This window comes from Phocoena sinus, chromosome 3 (genome assembly GCF_008692025.1).
Source record: "Phocoena sinus isolate mPhoSin1 chromosome 3, mPhoSin1.pri, whole genome shotgun sequence".
NCBI lineage: Eukaryota > Metazoa > Chordata > Mammalia > Artiodactyla > Phocoenidae > Phocoena > Phocoena sinus.
Genome location: NC_045765.1, coordinates 52,026,644 through 52,048,624, shown reverse-complemented (window position 1 = coordinate 52,048,624; position 21,981 = coordinate 52,026,644). Strand labels below are relative to the sequence as shown.

General features: G+C 40.9%; 1 protein-coding gene across 8 annotated transcripts in view; it reads right to left on the bottom strand.

Moving 5' to 3' along the window:
• Positions 1–17,241, bottom strand: part of NR3C1 (nuclear receptor subfamily 3 group C member 1) — a 124,133-nt gene extending 106,892 nt beyond the window's left edge. For 2 of the 8 annotated variants that reach the window (XM_032627443.1, XM_032627448.1), the window contains exons 1-2: positions 15,860–16,365; positions 12,233–13,444 (exon numbers count right to left, since the gene is read on the bottom strand). In XM_032627443.1, coding sequence (XP_032483334.1) covers positions 12,233–13,431 — 1,199 coding nt within the window. In that variant the 5' untranslated portion in view covers positions 13,432–13,444; positions 15,860–16,365. Of the gene's footprint in view, positions 1–12,232; positions 13,445–15,194; positions 15,481–15,543; positions 15,708–15,859; positions 16,366–16,653; positions 16,939–17,040 lie in introns of those variants that run through there. The other 6 variants (XM_032627451.1, XM_032627445.1, XM_032627444.1 and 3 more) reach the window with 6 other exon arrangements.
• Positions 17,242–21,981: the final 4,740 nt, after the last annotated feature.

The following is a 21,981-nucleotide window of genomic DNA, read 5'->3' as shown; positions in this document are numbered from 1 at the left end:
TGCATATAGTAACTGCTGAACACAAATGTTGTTACTGTTATTGCTGGTACTGGATTCTTACAGTTCCAAATTTGCCCCGAAAGGGGTAAAATATATGACTAAAGGTAAAACCACGTTATTTGCTCCTCTTCTCTGTGGTTCTTTGTTTAAAAAGCCAACCTAAATTGAGTATCTTAAGTGCTAAGTGCTGTAGCATTAGCTCTGCTTGTCTTAAAAGAATGGATCTAGTTGAAGAGATAAATAATAAAGAAAGAAGCCAGTATTAATCCAACAAATAGTTATTGGGCACCTACTATGTGCTGTATCACTGACTTAGGTATAAAAACCTGTATGGTTAGTAGTTGCCATTGGATACCATCAGATGAAGGAAGAGGCTGCTATGGGCTGGGCTACATAAAAGAAAGTGTACGAAGTTGAGTGGGCATCAGACTGGTCTAGAAGGTTACACAATGTTAAAAGCAGAGAGGATGAGGCTGAATTCCAGACTGCAGTAGTCCTCAGCTACATCATATGGCACGCTGGTATGTTGTGATCAATTTTAGGATTTGTGGCAGGGAATCTGTTATTAATAGTGATTTACGTATTTTCATTATAAAGTAAAAACACTGCCAGCTTAGAATGATTTGCTGTAACCCTTGTGAAAAGTAATTTGGAAATACCTGTCAAAAATGTAAGTGTATATACCCTTGATTCAGCAACCCTACTTTGGGGGAATCTATGTTTAGAAACAAACTTGCTACTTGTAAGGATACATAGAAAAGGGTGTTTATTGCAGCCTTGTTTGTAGTGGCAAAAATCATGAAACAACCTGAATGGAACATTGTACAACTAATTAAAAAGAATGGGATCTACATCTGTTTATCTGGAAGGATGTTCAGCGTGTACTGTTAGAAAAGCAGGCTGCAGAGAAACTGGTATATGATGATCCTATTCTTATTTAAAAACAAACAACCCAGAACGCTTTATATGTGCGTGTGTATGCTTATATGATTATACAGAAATGTGGAAGGGGAAACAGGAAAGGAAAGGAAGTAAGAAAGAGGAAAGGAGAGACAATGAGGAAAAGTTTATTACATTTTCTTGGTATAATGTTGCTGAAGGGAATGAACACACATCATTTTTGTAAGTTTTGAAAAGGCATTTGTGAAAATAGTAATAAACAAAAACCATCTTTAAAAGAGCCAATTCACAGACTATCCTATGATCTCAGGTACACTCAGATGTGCTTTCCTGGATATGACAGATCAGGATACAGCTGCACGAATTGTGCATAACCCACGTTCTCCAAGGGTTCTGGAGTATCCACGTGGCTGCTATTTGGCGTATGGGTTGTGGTGGAAGGAAGATGGAGAACCACAATGCTATAAGTAACAGAATCACAGACACTTTTTGATTAGGGGAATAACAGTGAAAGCAGTGTTGCAGTCAATTTGAACTAGGGTATGGCCAGTTTTTTTGTTTTTTGTTTTTCTGTTGTGCTGGCTTCTCCGGGAACAGAAACTTAATTCCCACCTGGTTTCCTGCCTTTGTCTCTTACTCCTCACCCAGTGTCAGGGTCTTTGTGGTCTAACAAGCATGTTTCTTATTCAGTATTTTCAACTAAACTTGAAAGACTGATTAAGATCTCAAACTCAGGGTTTCTTCCTTTCTTTCTGAATTTAAATAACTAAATTAAATCTAGTTGTGTTGCTGTTCCATTTAGGATTTCACTTTGAGACTTTTGAGAACGTTTATATATTTTAAAGACTGGCTTCAACAACAGTCTCTCGTATTTATGATATTCTGTTCTCGCTCTTCTATCCTAGTTGGCTTGACAGCATATACTACTCTCTCCCGCCCCAATTTAAAATTGTTGTCTCCTAATTCTCCAGCTATTCATTATCTTTTGTGGCTGCTCTCTTTGGATGCCTTCCAGAGCACTGTCCTTGGTCCTCCCCTCTTTTTTTCCTGGATACTAAAGCAGTTCATTCTTAAATGACCACATCTGATTTTCTGGCTTTAGCTAATACCTACTTACCTTACATTTTCTCTTTTCTGTGACTGTCTTTACCATATTAGGCTGAACTCTCCTACCACTCTTAGAAGAGATAACTTATCTTACTAACTTTGAATTGCTGCTGTATACCATAGATAGAAGAAGTCAAAACTATAGGTAGAATAAGTCAAATCTAAATAAGCTGAAGAACGATAATCTGGAAGTTCAAGCAAAAATAAGATATCTCCTCTCTTGGAGTGTTCAGTCATTATACACACAGTTATCCGAAAAATGGGCAAATTGATTTCTTGCCTGACTTGTCTAGATAAATCAACACAAATGTACACATTAGATGTCTGCAAGCATAACCTCAATTCTTAAACAAGTGAAAAACATAAAGATGAAAGCCACAAAAGGTTACTAGCTTAAGCAGGATAAATTTTAAAAAGCCAAACCTCAAACTCTTCATTTCAAAGCTTTGGTTACCCTAATTTGTTCAATGGTAAATGTACCAGAGCTGTTGTAAGACACTGTGAAAGAGCAGTTCATTTCAAAGTCTTACAGCCAACTTAAAGGCTGACAACAATTAAAAATAAAATTCTTTATGTACACTTTGTCTCCGGATACATAAACGCTTATCCATCTTAAAACCTGTTTCCTATCTGGAGAAGATAACCTGGGCTATCATCTCTCTCAGTGATACTGTCTGCTGACATTTCCTTTCTCTGGAAAGACAGGAGTGCAATCCATCCTTATACATCTTAGTTTATATGTCAAGTTTGTTTATTCATGCATTCAACGTGTATTTATTGAGGTCTTACTATGTGCTAGACACTCTTCGACTTGCTGGGATATAGGAATAAGCAAGGCAGACAATATCACTGCTCTTATGGAACTCAGGTTTCAGCAGGTGAGCAGATAAGACACAAACAATTAGGTATATAATGTTGAGGGGAAGGGAAGAGTATGTGAAAGATGCTACTATTTCAGATAAAGCAGTCAGAGAGGCCTCTCTTAGGAGCTGATGTTTAAGTGGAGACCTAAATAAAGTGAGAGAAAGAGCTATGTAGATATCCAGGAGAATGTTCCCAGGCATAAAATGCCATCAGGGGACCTAAAAAGAGGATTATGCTTCTTCTAGAGAGTTAGGCGATATTCTTAAGTGACTAGAAGAAAAAGAAAGTCTTACACCAAGGGGGTATAACCTGAGGTTATGCACTAAGCATGCAAATCATGTTTTCTCCTTGTCTTATATCATATAATGTATAGGATGACAACACTGTACATATTAGTTTCCGCCACAGGTGACGAAGTCTCCTGCTGGCTCATTCCCAACTACTCATTCCTCATCTAATCAGCTCATTCTTCCCATCTGTCTCAGACTCCTTGTTACCGCCTTTTTATCCCAAATAACTGAACCAACTCCTGTTTCCCATGCATCCACACACTCTCCTCCTCTATGAAGCTTCAGTTACGCCTTCTGGGGTAAGTGGACATTTCAAAAAGCAAAATGGATGTGGAAAGTTGTGGGGTGGGGTGCAGTGGGAGGCAGGGTGGAACAAGTATGAAGATCTCGAGAAGATCTGTGAAGTCGCGGTCGGGGATATCTCTCTTCTTTATCTCTGGATGCCCAATGCCTAGCTCAGTAAGTGTTTGCTGCTGCCAGGGCAGTTGGAAGGACCTTTGAGATGTTGTGGTTAACCTCCCACTCCACCCATCTCAAGAATTCCCTTCCTAGGACAGGCCTTTGTGGCTCGTCCACCTATTAACACAGTGTAACTAGGCTGCTTATATGTTTCCCAGTATTCATACAGAAGCACTTAGGCATTCGAAAAATCAGACTCAACCAGACACTGGAACTGGCATTTAGAACTTCCATTTTCTTCTTCCATGGATTTCTTAGTTCTAACTTTTTCTTCCGGCTTCTCTGTTTTCTCTTTCAAATAGTGTCTTTGGTACCCCCAAAGCACCGCACGGTCTTGTTAAGTGAGTATTATCTTGTTAAATGATTATTATCAATTAAAGGATCACTCATCCCTAATATATTGAATTAGAGATTATTTCACCTATTTTTCTTACCTTTCCTTTAGAAACATTTCTTCTTAGATTATATTCAAAACCTAGTACCCACTGACTGCACCGACACCAGCCCACTGTATGTGTTTAGTGATAGGAAACTGCCACTTAACGTGTTTCTGTACTTGGTTCTTTGTTATCTAAAGAGATTTATATCTTTGGTTTAATCCACTAAATTTTTCTGCAGTTTTCTTCAACCACTTTATCAAAAAGAAAAAAGTCAGTAAATAAAGTCAAATGAGCTTCATAACTCTCCCAAATTTATGAACTTAGGATAAATTTTGGTATTCATTATAGTCAGAAGCTCTTTTTCTCACAGCTTTTCAAATTAAAGTTTCCTAATGACAAAGGATCTTTGCATACTTGATTTTACAAGAATACCAGGCAGTAAAACAGAAAGGGGGGTATCCTGGCGTTTATTTAGAAAAAGGTAACAATGTGATTGAAGTTATCAGTATGGCTATTAAGTTTAGATGGCACTGAAAAGCTAACAAAAACCCCAAACTGAAAAATATATCAGTGTAAAAAAGTGATCTTGGCACTAGAAAGTTTTAAATATATTAGTCCTTATAAAACTGGGATCCATGACCCTTCAGGGATTATACATAGTAGACACTGAAAAAGTCTTAGTGCTTGATAAATAGGAAATACCTCCATAGGCACAGATGTCCCAATGTACTTAAGCCAGTGAGGGTCATGGTGGTTTGAGCTCAGTAGACTTTGCAGAGCTTTAAGAATTCCACGTTGAATTTTTATAGTACTTTTTAATTTTCAAAGTAAACAACCATGCATAAAACTCGCAAGCAAGAATGCTGGGTGCTCTCCCTATTTTACAGAAGCTGAAACTGTGACAGGGAGCCGTAAGTGACTACACAAATATACGCAAGACAGCAGAGAGGCATGATCCCATTTCTCCTTTATATTTTGTTTACAAATTCACTGACGACAAATAAAAATTATTAAAGATCCAAGAGGGATTTCTAACACAATATCAAATATTTCCCTTCAGATCACTATTAAGTATTCCTATGTTTTTCTTTAAATGTCTCAGATTTCCCCACCTATAAAATTAAGGTAAATAACAGCTGCCTTCAATACCACAAAGCTAAGGACAGAATCAGTAACAATATAGAAACTAGAATTAAAAATCTTCATAGGGTTGTTAAGAGGTTTAAATGAGATGAATGCATACAAGGTCCTTAGCACAGTGGTGCCACAAAATTAAAGATTTTTAATAATCTTTCTTCCTAAGATTTTTAAGGTTAAAAATATATAGGAAAGAATATGGACAATACAGTTAACTTCAAAGTAACTTTCATAGAATACCTGCCTCATCTGTATTATGTTTCAGATCTCTACAACTAGAGACCAGATGTTGAGAGAAGCCTGCTGAGGAGCTCAGACTATTGAGAATTAGGTATTCAAAGTGTGATACCACTAATTCTGTGCTCTTTCTCTAGACACTTTCTATAGGTCTCATTTCCTCATCTCAGAAATGAGAGTGTGGGGAGTAGATGAGCTCTCAACTCCCTTTAAGCTCTAATATAAAATCATTGTACCAAACATAGAAAGCAAGCTTTGAGAAGCCAAGAGCCCCACCTCTCTGGCTCTACCAACAACAGTGTTTACATATTATTTTCTATGTAACACCAACTACGTTATTTTAAAGTATTATTTCATAAAAATACCAAATCTGGGTTCATTCTTGTCTTGTACTTCTTGATAATGTACAAAGACCCAGTTTTAGTATATCATTCCCTACCCCAGTTGCCTCCTTCACGAAAACAATAGGTTAAGAAGATTGTAGAATTTTAGAAACAGAAGTACACACACGTTTTGAAAATAATTCATATATAATTGTAAAGAAAATATTTTGACTCTAAAACACCTAATTACTCAAGGTCATAGATTGGTACAGCTCAGCCTTAGAACTCAAGTCTTCTGATTTTTGGTCTACTTCCTTCTACTATTTCTACTATTGAATAACTAAATTAAATTGTTTGGGAGGGATTTGAAGATTAAAAAAAAAAAAACACCAAACTTGCAATTTATATCATCTTAAAATTAAGAAAACCCTTATCCCCAATAATTACAAAAGCACAAAAACAGTAAAACAACAACAAAGTAAAAGTGTCCATAGCAAACCGGTAGAGCTTTACAGTTCAACATGTGACAATCATAAGGTCATAAGTCACTGCATTGCCCCAACCAGCATGAAATAATAAAGCATGTACTAACTTAGATGTCATTTCACAATAGCTTTAAAAAATTGGCTATCAAATATACTTTCATAATAGCCACAGCTAAATATTAAGATTATGAAATCAACTAGAATAAAGGTTAATTTTATTGTAAAAAAGAAAAGTTAACATGTATTGCGACAAACTGTATGTCCTAAACACTGCATACTCAAGTTGAACTCTCAAATTGTTAAAAAAATAAAAATTCAATGTAAGATAACGTGCTAAACGTTTACAACTAATCATATCATTAAACCTTTCTCTCCCCACAGATATTTTTGGAGCGCTAACAGCGTGAATGAAAAAAATTCTAAAATAAGAGGCTTTCACTAAATTTGTTGCATTATAGATACTTTTAATCTCGCTGAAACTTGCTCAAAAGAAAAAAGTTTTACAGCGCTCAAAATTAATATTTGAGTTACTCTGGAAAAGTATGTTTAAGCATGCAGCTCTACTAAGATAAGTCATAAATATTTAAACTGGCCCAGAGATAAAATTAGGTGATGACACATTTCCATTCAAAATAATTGGCTTTAAGGACCATATTGCAATATAAATAGTTTAAATGACCATCTGGCAATTGCAGAATCCCATAATTTATTATATATATGTAACATAAATAAGAACTTATTTCCTTAACATTCCAGCAGAAAAATATGCAACCCATGGAAATATATTACTAAAGAAGAGGGTTGTACTCCATAGTCAGATGACAGTGTATGTCAAAGTGCACTAGGAAATATAAAGTGGTTATATCAACATAACACATCATCCTTGTTTCAACTACATGCCAGTAATTAGATTTTTATTGATTAAATAGCAGCCTATAAAGATGGGGAAAATATGAACTTGATCTTAGCTGAAATAATCTAAAAGGAATTAAAATCTCCATTCCATCTTTTTTTTTTTTTGGTAATAAAGTATAGCAAAAGACAACAACGTAATCCTATAAACATCAGGGTTATATTGCCACAATTAGCTTTAGATTTTTACCTCAGATAAAAGAAACTAAATTGCATTCCTGAAACACAGCCCTAATTTTTTCTTTTTTTAGTCCTCTGACTTCATGACAGCTGATCCAAATTGTCGGTTTTCGGAATTGCTCTTGATGTTTCTAAACTTGTCTTCCACCTTTCCACATCTCCACTGCCCCTCCCTCTCTTGCCTGCCTTCCCCCAATACCCTTTAATTCACAAACTCCACTGGAAACCCGTATTCAAGGGACATTTGTGACGGTAGTGAGGAATAAAAAGGCAACCTGTCAAAATTAGGTGTCTGGGGGTTGCAATCACTCCCCACAACTAATTTTTGAACCACTATAAAATTGTTTACTTTCTAAACTATAACTTACTGGGTAAAATCAATACAAAAATTACCATTAAAACTCACACTCTAATCCAGGCTAACATAAAAATGATCATACACAATTCAAAGAGAGAGGAACACTTAACAGATCTTTTCTTTTTTCTTTTTTCCCCTAAATGGAAGTTCCCCATAAGAATATTTTTATTTACTTGAAAATACGAAACACGAGTAGAACAAGCCAGAAGGAAATGAGAGCAGCCGGCTCTCTGAAGTTACAGAAGTAAGGAGAGCATGGGCTTCGAAACACTTCTATGGAGGTCAATAAGTAGTTGATTTTTTTCAGTTATAGTTTAATTCAACAAAATATTTCTTGAAAATTCTTTTGCAACACGATTTACCAATATACATTTTCCTTGACTCAGAAATATGGAAGCAAGTGCCCATTACTTTGGCAAACACCTGTAAAAACGACATTACACAATTACCAGGATGTCCTCAGAAGGGGAAATGCTATTAGGCACAAACCTATTTTGTCTATTTAATTTGCTCAGATAAACAGCAGTACATAATGAGAACTTACTGCTCAGTAAAATTAGGTGTGATCTTAAAAGTAAGAAAAAGTGGGTTTTAAGAAATATGCCCCAGGCTTATTTTAAACCCAACGTAAATTAAGATTTCCTAACAACTAGCCTATTTCAATCACCTGCAGGCCAGTGTGGATTAAGACTTATAATCAACCAATTAATACAGATGTTCTTTCACATTAGTCACTCTTCAATCTCTCCTTCACTAAAACCTCAAAAAGCCCCTAAAGTGATCTCTACACACATATGAATTTTACTACTATTACAATTTGCATTTAAGCTACATTTATGGAAGGTATGTTTCAGAACAGGTCTTTCATAAAATTTATAAACAGTCAACATAATGTTGAAAGTGGTCAGAGTAACTAAAATATCTGTAACATCAATAGATAAAACCAAAACAGCATTATAATACAAATTATTTTATCCATTATAAAAATATAATGGAATAGCCAAAGAAACATCACAAGAAGTAATTTCAATAAAATCTGACCACACGCTAATCACACATTTCTATACTGCAGTCATTCCACACTAAATTGACACACCTGAATACACAATGTGTTTTACCTTGTGGTTTTTTTTTTTTCCTTTTACTAATAATATAGCCTTAAAGAAGTAGAGGGTTTTAAGAAAAGGAAAAGATTATCATAAAGCTAAAAATACACAAAGAGCCAAAAGCAAATCTCCTTTAACATTCAGAAATCGTTTTATGAGTGAATATCAGAAACATTAAGGTTAAAAAAGACACTGATTGAAACACTCACTGCCAGAACCTTTGGAAGGAGAGGAAAAAGGAAGTAAAGAAAGTATCCATTAAAAAGGGGGAAAATCAATAAAAATCTCTTCTTTATGCCTCCCTTCTCTGAGAAAACATTCAACACGATGTTAATAAGAAAAATGAAGGGACAGAATTTGCTTCACTCACCCTGTGCTTGTACAGGTCTTCATTTGCATTACGGTAATAAAATCAGACACAGGTGCAATTAATAATGAGCTGTTAAAATCGACATAAATTTTCATAGCTTCATTAAATGGCAACCAACAGAGCCCTAAACTCCACCTAAGACTGAATTTACAAATTCATCTTGCATCATTCTTTCTCTCCAATAATCATACCCTTCAGAAAACGATCAACTTTTTAATACTAAAGTTTCAACATAATCCCAATAGAAGCTCTAATTCCACCTGAAACCATTTACTTCTTTGCCTCTTTTCAGCAGTTTCACCATTAATGCTCAAGTGAAACAATGCTGAAAATCAAATCACGCAGAAATCTGCCTTCATCAATGTTACACGTTTATGCTAAATTTACTCAATTTCAGAATTTAAAAAGCATATTAAGGTAGAATGGCTAGTTCGTTTTACTTAAAGAATGTATTTGAGTATCAGTGAGGTTTCTCTTGTTTTACTATCAACGAACTTAAACCTTAAAAAAAAAATTTACTATGCTCAATCATAACACTCATAATTTTACAATTTAACATAATAACTGGATGTTGTGCTATGCTGACACATCAGAAGGAATTGCCTTCCCTCCCAAAACAGAGTGTAAAGTGTCTTTTTTCAAGCATACTAAGAAAAAGCAATTTTAGGTGACATCTTAAAAAGTCAAATTACAATTTTTGCTTTAAAAAAACTTAAATAAAAGGCAAGTTATTAGTGGATTTAATATTTCTATATCTAAATTCAGAAAGTCAGTATTCAGTATAGTTGTCTCAACATGTTGATTTACCTGCTGATTACTCAGGGTCACTGGCCTTAATGTTTGGCTGGAACCAAAGTAACATATAGAGAAGAGAAAGCAACTAATTTTAGTTATATCAAGGCTATTGTTTGGAAACAACAGGCTAATTCAATGATGGTAAAAAAGAAACATTGTTTCCATTTATTTGGAAGAAGCTTTGTTCTGGGTAATCACAGTTCCCAATGTTAATCCCATTAGATACAAAATTTTCAAACTTTCTCAAACTATCCTGTAAAGATATTATACCTTTTCATTAGGACACAAACTACTGATTATAATTCCAAATCACACACTGGCATAAAATAATCATTTCACTGGATATTAAAGAATCTTGAAAGAGCCACATCATCATTGCTTTGTCTACTATAATATGGCTGTTATGATGCTGACACACTTTAAATGTTATAAACTACTGGAAAAAGTACTAAAATGATCTTTAATGATTTAAGGATAACTATATTCATCTAAGACTTACTCTCCAGATCCTAGATTCTATAGGGCTTAATGAAAGTTCACTGTGAATGGAAAATGATATGTTCTTGTTCCATGCCTTTTTTATAGTAAGGAAAATGGTAACATTACCATGCTGATTATCAGAACAAAAAGCATTAATAATCACCAAGCTTTTCCTAAGATATATGATTTTTCTTTGTACAATTACATGTTTTATAAATCAATGTAAGTTTCCTACAGAAAACTTAGTCAAACCAACTGTACTTACGCTTTCAAGACAAACAAGCACATTCAATCATCAATTCCACTGCCAAAAATTTGAGATTGAAAAATTTAAAACACAGCATGTCTTTTAACATTTAAACACAACAGCTTATGCGATAACATCTCAAATCTCCTTACTGAAAACATTTTAAACCTTCATTTCAGAATGATAGCAATAAAAAGTTGAAGTGTTCTTCTAAGTAAAATATTATTATTTTAATAATAGATTAGTAGGTAGTTTATGTTAAGACACACAAGGATTTTTTTTTCTTTTGATAAGAAACATCTAAGCCTTTTAAAGGAACAGAACATAGCCTAAATCTAAGTCTAAATTTCTTCCCCAACAAGCAAAGCTTCCTACTTAAAGAGGAAAGAAAAGAGACACCTCAGTATTAGAATATACCTTTACCAGAAAAAGCATTTTTAAAGTGAGTTTTAAATAAAATCTTCAATGACTAGTTAATGTGAACAGTGACTATCACGAATATTTAAGAACTTACAGTACTTACATACAAAGAAATCACTGTGTCTACTATGCCCTTCCTCCTCCCTTAAAAAAACCCACTGATTAATCAATCTTGTGTCTCTACAATTACATTTTTATATTTTCCTTCACACCTAAAATGTGATATACATTTATCTGAACTGGGGGTGGGGGTACAGGATAGAGAACTTAACCCCTAGGGAGATACACCTACATTTAGAACTTTCTCCTGGTAATTACATTTTAACAGACCTTTTTGAGGTCAAATGGAAATGTCAATATACTTATAAATAATGGAGAAAAAAGGAGACAGAGAAACAAATCAAACATAGCTGAGACTGAAGCTCAACAATGTTGGCCATCAGCTATCTACTTGAGAACTTGTAAGAACATTTGAAAGTAAAATCAAGCACCCTGTTGCCACCAATTCCTTTCTTAAAGAGACCAATCAGCAGACACAACTTATCTGCTTTAGGTCAGGAACTCTGTGGGCAAGTCCCACGTCTAATACTCTCGGTCAGGTACACTGCGCACTGACTGCATTGCTTTAGCAATCTCAGAACTCAGATTCTTCAAGGTTCAGTTTGAAGAAAAGGGTTCATTGTTAGTACTTCTAATTTTTAACCCTTTAATCTCCTCAGGCTAACACTTCACAAATGTACAAATACAGCACAACGTTTGATTACGTGAAGTATTACGGGTGTTTTTCATCGTAGTGTAAGAGCATATTCTAAAACAGCTTAAAAAAATGTACAATAAATATATATTTCTAAACATTATACCCCCTTGAATTTACATATTTTTTACCAAAGACACCTGTAAATGAGCAGTATTCTTTTAAATTTTTACATAAAAATTTCAATTACTGGCCAATGGGATACTAAATACCATTATTTCAGGGGGAAAAAAAAAATACTGGGAAGGGTTTTGTACAGACCAATCACTTAGGTTTTCTACCATGCCTACTTTCAAGAGCCCGCTTAAACTTATTCACATGAAAAAGCACTTGAATTGCTGTCGGACACATTCAAATAAATGAATATTTGAATCTATCAATTGATCTTAAATGTACCATTCTCAAGAAACAGAAAGCATTAATCTTACCTTGAATAGCCGTTAGAAAAAACCGATCGACCGGAGAAGTTCAAAGTCCCTAAGGAAGTCAAGTTATCATCTCCAGATCCTTGGCATCTATTCCAATTTTCTGAACCAACAGGAATTGGTGGAATGACATTAAAAATAGGTTTCTGATCCTGCTGTTGAGAAAGGGATGCTGTATTCATGTCATAGTGGTACATCTGTCCCCCAGAGGTACTCACACCATGAACAGAAATGGCAGACATTTTATTACCAATTATATTTGCTCCAGAAAAGCTGGCCTGACAATAAACTGGGCCCAGTTTCTCCTGCTTAATTACTCCAGGGGTGCAGAGTTCAATAAAATCTTCTTTTTCTGTTTTCACTTGGGGCAGTGGCACACTGTTAGGGCTTGATAAGATCAGATCTCCATTATCCTTAATTTTAGGTTTAGTGTCCGGTAAAACAAGAGGCTTACAGTCCTCTTTTGAGTTTCCTTCCAGAAGGAATGGATCATCCTCTCCTGCCAAAGGAGAAAGCAAACAGTTTTCATCTATCAAGAGGTCTGAGCTCCAAGGACTCTCACTTGTCTCTTTACCTGGGGACCCAGAAGAAAACTCCAAATCCTGGAGTTTTTTCCTCCATATGTCAAAGGTGCTTTGGTCTGTGGTATACAACTTCACGTTACCCCCATTAGTGCCAGTCTGGCCCTTCAAATTTTGCTGTTCTGAAGATACATCAGAGTGAGTTTTTGGAAACTCCTTCTCTGGGGGGGCAGCAGAGGCAGCAGCTGATGCTGAATTCTTGGGGTTCTCTGGAACACTGGTCGACCTATTGAGGTTTGCGATGCTTTCTTCCAGAAGCCGAAAGTCTGTTTCCCCAGAGGAAAGGCTCATTTGGCCCTGCTGTGGGAATCCCAGGTCATTTCCCATTACTTTTGTCTCTGTCTCTCCCATATACAGTCCCATTGAGAGTGAAACTGCCTTGGACAGATCTGGCTGCTGCGCATTGCTTCCGGAGCCTTTTGGAAAATCAACCAAAAGTCTTTGCTGCTTGGAGTCTGCCTGAGAAGCAGCAGCCAGTGCGGGTGAAGATGCAGAAACCTTCACAGTAGCTCCTCCCCTTAGGGTTTTATAGAAGTCCATCACATTTCCCCTCTCTCGACCAAGCACACTGCTGGGGATTTCTTCTCTACTGGGGGGGCTTAATGATTCCTTGGGGTCCATCAGTGAATATCAGCTACAAAAAAAAGAGAGGGGGATATAATAAGCTATAAAATCACATTATCTCTGTGATCCGATTAGTAAGAGCCTGTTAAATGAACCTTTTAGTTAATTCCGAATCTAATTCCTTGTTATCAGAAGAGTAGATTCTGACTTCCATAATATGAAAGCCGTGTCTCCTGCTCGCATTCAGTGTGCCACATTTAAAAGTACAATGCAGTCCATTCGCACAGCTGAGAACAAAACTATCAAACTAAGCTTGGCTATTCATCCTGCCACTCACAAATTGGTAACTTTGTTAATCACAGACATTATAATTCATTACATCTGTTTATTCTGAAGGTTCAAGTTGATGTCAAAGTATTTAATTTAAAAAAAGGAAGTATGATCATTGAAATTCCTACCTCTTTTCAACCAGTCAAGGCTGTTGGCTTTTCTGAGAACTAATAAACATAAAATCTGATAAACACTATGCTAGAATTCTCTATCTCTAATTACTCCCAATTCCTCTCCTACGGGCTGGTCACACATCCAAACCTTTTAGTACAACGTACTGGTGAACCATGCATTTTACTTGGAAGATAAACAATGATGGTCTGCTCATCTTCCAATAGGGTAGGAAAAGGCTCCTATTTTTAACCGATATTTCTTACTGAATGTGCCTAATAGTGCCTGCTTTCAAATTTTGGATATATGAAATGAAACACACTGTATACAAGCTAACTAAAATTTAGATTTAAAAAGGAATGCGTAGTAGCTTCTCATTACAATATTTTAAATACGGTATAAGAAATATAGCTCTCTCAAACCCTTACAACACAATAAAATCTAGATGAAGCTACATTTTCTTTTAAAACTGCTTAAGACCCTCAGTATGAAATACTATGATGTCTCTAAATTAAGATTTTTCCTTTCCATATATTGAAGTATCGAAAAACAAAGGGAAAAAAAACCACCCCAGAATTGTAAAATCACGTTCATATAAATCCAAGTAAAATAATACAATGCTCAGAATAATTCTCCCTGCATTCTAAACCTTCACCTATCCTAATTCTGAGCCTACTCTCAAGAGGGTTAGGTTGCTAGAAGATTGTTGACAATCAATATGTTTTAAGAGGCGGGCAGAGACTTTGATAAGCATGTTTGCGACAGTATAGTCAAATCCTGTCCAATGAAAGTCTTTTCCCGTACAGAGACTTTAAGAAGCATAAACTTCACTGGCCCTCGCTAAAAGTGGAGCGTGATGAAGGTAGACAGAGAGGTGGGGACGTGCCACTACAAATCTTGAGGTTGAGGGTAAACTGCTTATCTCCCCGCCCCTCCGCCGTGTTTAGCTGATAACGATCTCTAAACACAAGGTATCAAATGGAGCCTAATGAATTTCCACGCCACTGTGACAGCTGCCTTCAAACTCGAAACCAAAACAGTACTTCATAAAACGAAACGATCCCTCAAACGATTTTATCCCCGTTTAAATTGCAAATAACCCTGTCACAGTAATTGGCCTTAATGAACCATGCCAAGGGGTCTTAAGCAGCATTTCAAGGTTGCAATTATCAAGTCTGCAACCTCAAAACGTCCGACTAGCGCTTGTCAAAAATCGCACCACGAAACTATTATGGTTCGGGAGGGTCTTCTTCTAAAAGGGGCCACTTCAAAACGTCAGGAGCGAAGTGAAGCCAAGCGCTAAAGAACAAACCCTCGCGGGGCGGGGCGGGGGGGCGGGTAGAGAAAAGCGCGAGGTTAAAAGAGAAATGTGTCCAGACCTGTTGAGTTCTTTCTCCGACACGCCCACTTCTACCAGATAACACCAGCCCTGGCCGAAGTCTCCGAGTAGCAGGCTGTCAGCCCCCTTCGTGTGTACACGCGCGCGCACACACACATTCACACACACCCCTGCGCGCCCGCCAGAAAGGAGACGCACTGGAGTCTCGACACAAACCCTGCTCGCGCTCGGGCGCTCTAGGGTGGAGCGGACAGAGTCGGGCGAGCAGGATTCAGACGCGGCTCAGCGTTCACCAAAAAAATGGGTGTCTGGGAGGCCCCCTGGGAGGGAAAAGAAAAGGGACTTGGGGAAGAAGGAAAAAAAAAAAGAGAGAGACCAGGATTCCTCACCAGCGAACGAGAGCCTGGAAACCCGGACGGCTCGACAAGGCTCCACTCGCAGAGAGCTCGGGTTCCTCCCCCTCGGCCAGGGGACGGCGGTCCAGGGGACGGCGGTCCAGGGAGAGGAAGAGGCCAGCGCTGTCACCCGCGCGCTGCCCTGTCGTCACCGTCCCCCGGCCCTCGCCAGCCCCCACCCCCACTACCCGAAGCTAATAAAACTTTGCAGGCTCCCGCGGCGCCCCCGAGCCGGCCTCCCGGCCCCGGCCCGCACCTCGGGGAGCGAGCGCCCGTGGGGGCCCAGCCCCCGGCCCTCCCTTCCCCTTACCTCTGCCGGCGGCGCCACTCACCCCACACCGTCCGCCGCTCCCACCGCAGCCGAGATAAACAACTTAGCGTGTGAAAGCAGGAGGAGCGGGAGCGAGAGATTTTTTTTCTCTCTAAAAAAAGGAAGTAAACAGCCGCCCCCTTCTCCATGGGGGGAGGGGAGAGCCCCTATTTGAGAAAGTCTCCCATTTCCCGGCTGACAAGCCAGCTCCTCGCCCCGCGCCCGTCTTCGCGGGCCGGGGCTCTCGGGCGCCCGTCCTCCGTGCCGGCGCCCCGCCGCTCCGGCTGCGGCGTCTCTTTCCACCCACTAGAATCCGTCCCCGACGGGCGGGCGGTGACTGGGGTTCCCGTCACTGACTCGAGCTCGCAAAATGGAGGAGGAGGAGGAGGAGGGGAGGCAGCGCGGACAAGCGAAAGGGCCGCCCGGCCGCTGCAGACGAGCGGGACCGAGCGGGGGGCGGGCGGAGGCGGCGCCGCGGCGCGCACACACTCGCACACACACGCGCTCCCACCCCACCCCCGGCCGCTCCCCGCCCGAGGGGCCGCGCGGCGGCGCGGGGAACGGTGCAACCTGTTGGCGACGCTAGGCAACTGCAGGGGCGGCCGTGGCCCCCGCCCCCACGCCCTCCGCGCGGGCCCCGCCACCCCGGCCGCGACGGCGCCTGCCCGCCCGCGACCCCCCGGCGCGGCCCCCGCCGAGGCTGCTTCCTGGGTGCTCGAGGCTTCTCCTCGACCCCCCATCCCTCACCCCCCCCCCCCCAGGAAAAAGGAGAGGAGGCAGCGGCGGGGGCCGACCTGGTCTTTCTGGGGCGGGCTTCGGAGGAAAGCCGAGTTTCTCTAGTTTCTCTTCTCGCTGCTCCTTCCCGCCCCAGCCCAGCTCTGCGACTCCCGACCCACTCCGGAGCTCGCCCGGTCCCTCGGCAGCAACCGTCAGCGCCCCTGCGGGTGACAGTGGGCTGGCTAGGGGAGCCGGGGCGCGGCCCGCAGCAGAGCCGCGAGGGTGGTCCGCGCCGCCGCCCCCGGGCCGAGTTGAGCGAAGTGTGTCACTTCGCACGAGGCTACAGGGTTGCACGGAAACGGTGCAGCGGCGTCTCGGCCCCTCGTAGGGCCGGACGGCCAGACACGCCTTCTGGGGAGTCTTCAGGGAGGGGAGGGCAGGGAAGGGGGTCGGCGCATACATACTCTGGGCCGGGGGTGAGTCGCGTGCCGGCGGTCCCCCACCCCCGCATTGTCTGGGCGGCCCTGTCTGCAGCCGCCGCCGCGTGCTCGCACCGGGAGAGAAGTTGCAAAGCAGAACCCACCCTCCCCTGCGCCCCGACTGTCCCCCACCCTCTTCTCCGAGCCTGCGAGGCGGCGGCGGCGGTGGCGGCGGCAGAAGGAGGCGCCGCCTGCCAAGTTCAACCCCCATCTCTCCCTCCCTCCTAGCGCGCTCACACTTGAAGGAAGTTGCACGCCAAATGCAAAACCTCCAGCGAACTGGATTTCTTTGCATTTTTAAATTATTATTTTTAAGGAAAGCGGGAGGTGGCAGGCTTAAAAGCAAGTTGCAAGCGAAACAGTAAGTTGCTTGCACAGTACGCCCTCCTTCCCCCCACCCCAACTCCTGACCGCTCCTTCCACCCCCTTCGGGGCCCACGTCCAAGTTTCCCGCGGAGGCCCCTCCCCCGAATCTTGACATTTGCTGCACTCGCCTCAATGCGTCGCCCACCCTTTCGTGTTCGTGGGACCCCCCCCCCATCCCTCCAAATAAAACAGAACACACGCAGCTTTAAAATGTCAGCATTAAACTCCTTCCAGCTCTTCCCGTTACGCGCCTCCCCCTCTGTCCGAGGGAAACACGTGGCCTGTCCCCAACGAAAGGGGAGTGGGGGGAGAGGAGTCCGCGCCGGAGGCCCCCGCCCCAGCCCCTTCCCCAGCTCGCCGCGTCTGGAGGGCTTGGGCGACGCCGGGATCGAGCCGCCTACCTTGGGCGGCACATATTATGATTTGTGTGACTCGGAGAAAGGTTGTGCTGTGTTGCTTTAGGGGTTGGGGAGGTAACTTTTGCGACCCCACAGGTGACAGCGCTTGCCAGCTGCAGCCGGGGGCGGAGGCTGCCTCAGCTCCACCTAGCCCTGCCCGGGCGCCCGGCCGTGCTCAGACTGGCGGCGGCCGCTCTGCCCTGACATCTTGCAGAGGATTTGGGGGGAGTGCGTGCCGGAAGCCGCCTGCCGCCATCTTGGTAAAGGCAGCTGACACCGCCCGGCCGCGCGTCCACCATCTTGGCCAAGGTTCTCTCTCGCGGGCAACCTAGGTTGTTGCCCTCTCTCGGTTCTGGGGGTGTAGGCGCTGCCCCGTGTGTCGTTCGAGATGACGGGAGAGAACTAGGCTATTAGCGAGCCGCCCGCCCGGAGGCGATCTGCGGGGGCCGCCTCCAGATGATGCCAGGGCCGCCATGTTGGCAAAGGAAGATACGCGCACAGCCTCGGAAGAGAGAAGGGAACCAAGACCTTTGCCAACCCTCAGCCAACCCTGGCTGGTAGAACCCTCAGCCAGGAGAATTTTTATGAAGAGTGCCGAGCAACCCAGTTGTTAACAAAACCCCTCTGGATACAGACGAGATGACTCCTCTTTTCTTTCCCTTGGTTCAAGTCAGCTGGAGGGAGGCCCCTGTCTTGGGTGCTCATAGTGGATAGTAAATGAGAATTGACTCGAGAACGCTACTTAGCCTACTTGCCAGGTGTCCTACCTTCTGAGTCTCAAATACTAGAATCAGATGTCTTTACTGCATTGGGTCCCCAAACAACCAACAGCTTCATGAAAAAAAATCAAGACTCAAACCTACAATACATAATATGTTACGCATGTTTTAAAAATGAGTTAAATAACGTACTGAAATGATCATCCTTGTACATCTCCTTAGAAGTAATAGTAGGAACTATTTATATATGTAGTATATTACATATAATAATTTGTACATATATATGTAAAGGGACCATAACAGATACCTAATCAAGTACCTCTTCCCATACCATAAACCTATTTCATAGTTGAATCTGTTATCTAAAAAAAATCCACCTCATCCCTCTTACCTGTTCACATTGTAGGTGGTGGATACCCTGCTTTTAAACAACATCTGCTTTTATAAGAGTTCCCAATTAACTTTCTCCCCACTCATTTTTTCCTGCAGGTCCAGTGGATAACTTTAAAATGGGAGAGGACACATCATTTCAAATTAAAAATCGCCCTTGAAAACACTTTCAATGGAGCAAAAGTGTGGAATTTTCCTGATTTTTTTCTTTTCAGTGGTCTAAATATGCCTGTTAATTTTTTAATTTGATAGAAAAAACTCTCATTCTTTAGTCTTGCATGTTCATTTGAAAGCATGCACAAACTGTAGATTAGCCCAGTGTTTGCTTTTCAGAGTTAGAATTGTGCTTTATGGCTAACATTTATTGATTAACCCAACAGACACATACACACACGTCTGCTGCCCACTTCTGCTGACAATAGCTGAATGGATAGGTATTACTCTAATTTTTCAACATGAGGAAACTGAGGCTTACAGAGCTTGAGGTGTATCCAAGATCACACAGCTAAGCATGGAGGATAGAAATAGACAATATTAAAGAGATTTTTCTTCACTGATCTTGTAACTTCCATGAAAGAGTATGTAAATTCCATGATAGGCTTGCAATAACTGTGTATGGAATTTAGTTCAAGAAATGACATCCAGTGTACCAGAAAAGACATGAGATTAAGCATTGTAATAACAACAGCAATTCTAACAGTAGTTAATATTTATTGAACTTCTACGATCTGCCAGGCACCACTGAAAGTGTTTTATATATACTATCTTAAATCTGTAGGTATGAAAATTACTAATCTGTAACTCTGGGAAGTTATAATTACTACAGGAGAAGAAATAGGATGAATCCCCATCTGAGGGGGAATACATTTGATTGTCTCAGAAGCAAAGGTGAGAATGAAGGTAATATATCCAAACTCAATCAAGGCAAGAACCTTTTCTGTCTTGTTCATTGCTGTATGTCCCACTCCTACAACAGAGACCAGTACGTAGTTATAATAAAACATTCAACTAGTCATAATATCACTTTTACTGAATTGTTGTGGAGGCCAAATGAGTTAATGAAATGCGTACAGGTAGTACTCAAGATCCTCATTTTAACTGTCTTACATTTAAACACCCAAGTACTCCTTCCTAAAACAAACAAAGACCTATTACTGTTTGTTCCTATACTGTCCTGTACTTTACTTTGGTAGCACATTACAGTGATAGTTTGTTATTTCTGGATTCATTTGTTAAATTTCTGTGTCCTCCACTAGAATATAAAAGCCCTGCGGTGGCAGAGCCTGTGTCTGTCTTTTTCATCGCTATATCACTAGCGCATAGTAGGTGCCCAGTGGATATTTGTTAAATGAATGAGTGAATGAAGGAAGGAAGGAAGGAATGGAAAGGGTCTGAGACTGTGTCCTAAGGTCAATAAAACCTTAAACCTGAATAGTAACCAAACCACTTTTTACATTTATATAGTAGTTGATATATTATCCAAGTGAGTTCTCCCGTTTTGTTCATCTCTTGTATCATTTCTATTAAAATAATCCAGGCCTCACTGCCAGATTACTCCTCCAAATCAATGAAATCCTGTCATGCTCCTGCTCAAGTATCTACCGTAAATCCCTATGCCAGTGTATACAGATCTCAACTCCCATTCTGGTATGTACTTAAGACCACCGTTTTCACTTGCCCCTCTGTAGAGGGCAAAACCTTCTCTCTGATGGGATTGGACTGGTATTTAATTCAATTAAAAAGTCAGTTAAAAAATAAAAAGTTGGGCTTCCCTGTTGGCGCAGTGGTTGAGAGTCTGCCTGCCGATGCAGGGGACACAGGTTCGTGCCCCGGGCCAGGAAGATCCCACATGCCACGGAGCGGCTGGGCCCGTGATCCATTGGCCGCTGACCCTGCGCGTCCGGAGCCTGTGCTCCGCAACAGAAGAGGCCACAACAGTGAGAGGCCCGCGTACCGCAAAAAAAAAAAAAAAAAAAAAAAAAGTTAAAGCAAGGGAATCGTAAAAAAAATATTATACTTGGAAATTTTAAGCTTTAAAACCTACAACCTGTGGTAGAACATTTATTTTCTAATCCTCTGATGAAGGTCTGAAGCTCTGGGGAGCCCACTGACTGGCGTTCCATGTTTCCATTCATGTATAAACTGTACCCACATGGCATCAGTACAGCATAGCTGTTAAGAGCCAGACTGACTGGCTGGCCTCCACCACCTCTATAAAGAATGTAACCTTGGGCAACCTAACTCTCTGTGCCTCAGTTTCCATCATCTATAAAATGGGGATGATAATAGTATTAATTCAAGTTATTATAAAGAGTAAACAAGTTCGATATATGTGAAGTGCTTAGACTAATTCCTGGGGTATATTAAGTGTTCAATCATCACTAGCAATTATTATTAATATGTAGTATTACGATTTCCCAGTTTTCTTTAAATAGCAACAAATTAAAATACTTACAAAATGAGTGTAGATTTCTAAGTTTTTATGGTTCATCCCCCCTGCCCTTGCCACAATCTTTTAAAGTAGTCTCACATCCACCTAGTTTGACAGCAGTTATTTATAGGGCGTTTTTCCATTTAGATTTTATAGAACAACAACTATTTCTTCTATTACTCATATTTCATCATTTTACTTAATATTTAATTAAATCGAGTAATTACAAGAATGACACAAATGGAATAAACATATTTTTTGGGGAAAAAAACTCCCAAAACACCAGGAAGTGTTGGTAAGCACAGAGCATAACTGGTGGGAACAGCAATGTGTGGAGTACAGGAAGTAATCTCGGCCCCAGTGTTCAGCCTGCCCTGCATCAATCAGTATGTTTTCCAGGGAGAATGGAGAACCTGGATTACTTGAGATGAATGCATTCAGTAGTTTCACTTAAGAGACAGCCTGATGAAGAAAGAGCACAGCGTATACCACCTTTACTGTTGTTTATCACACGTTTCCTTTGACATAGGGAGACCTTGTAACTTATTTTCCTATAGCCCATGATTCCTTGTCGTGGCAGTAGTTTCCATTGATTCTATCATCCTATCCCTCCACCCCACTT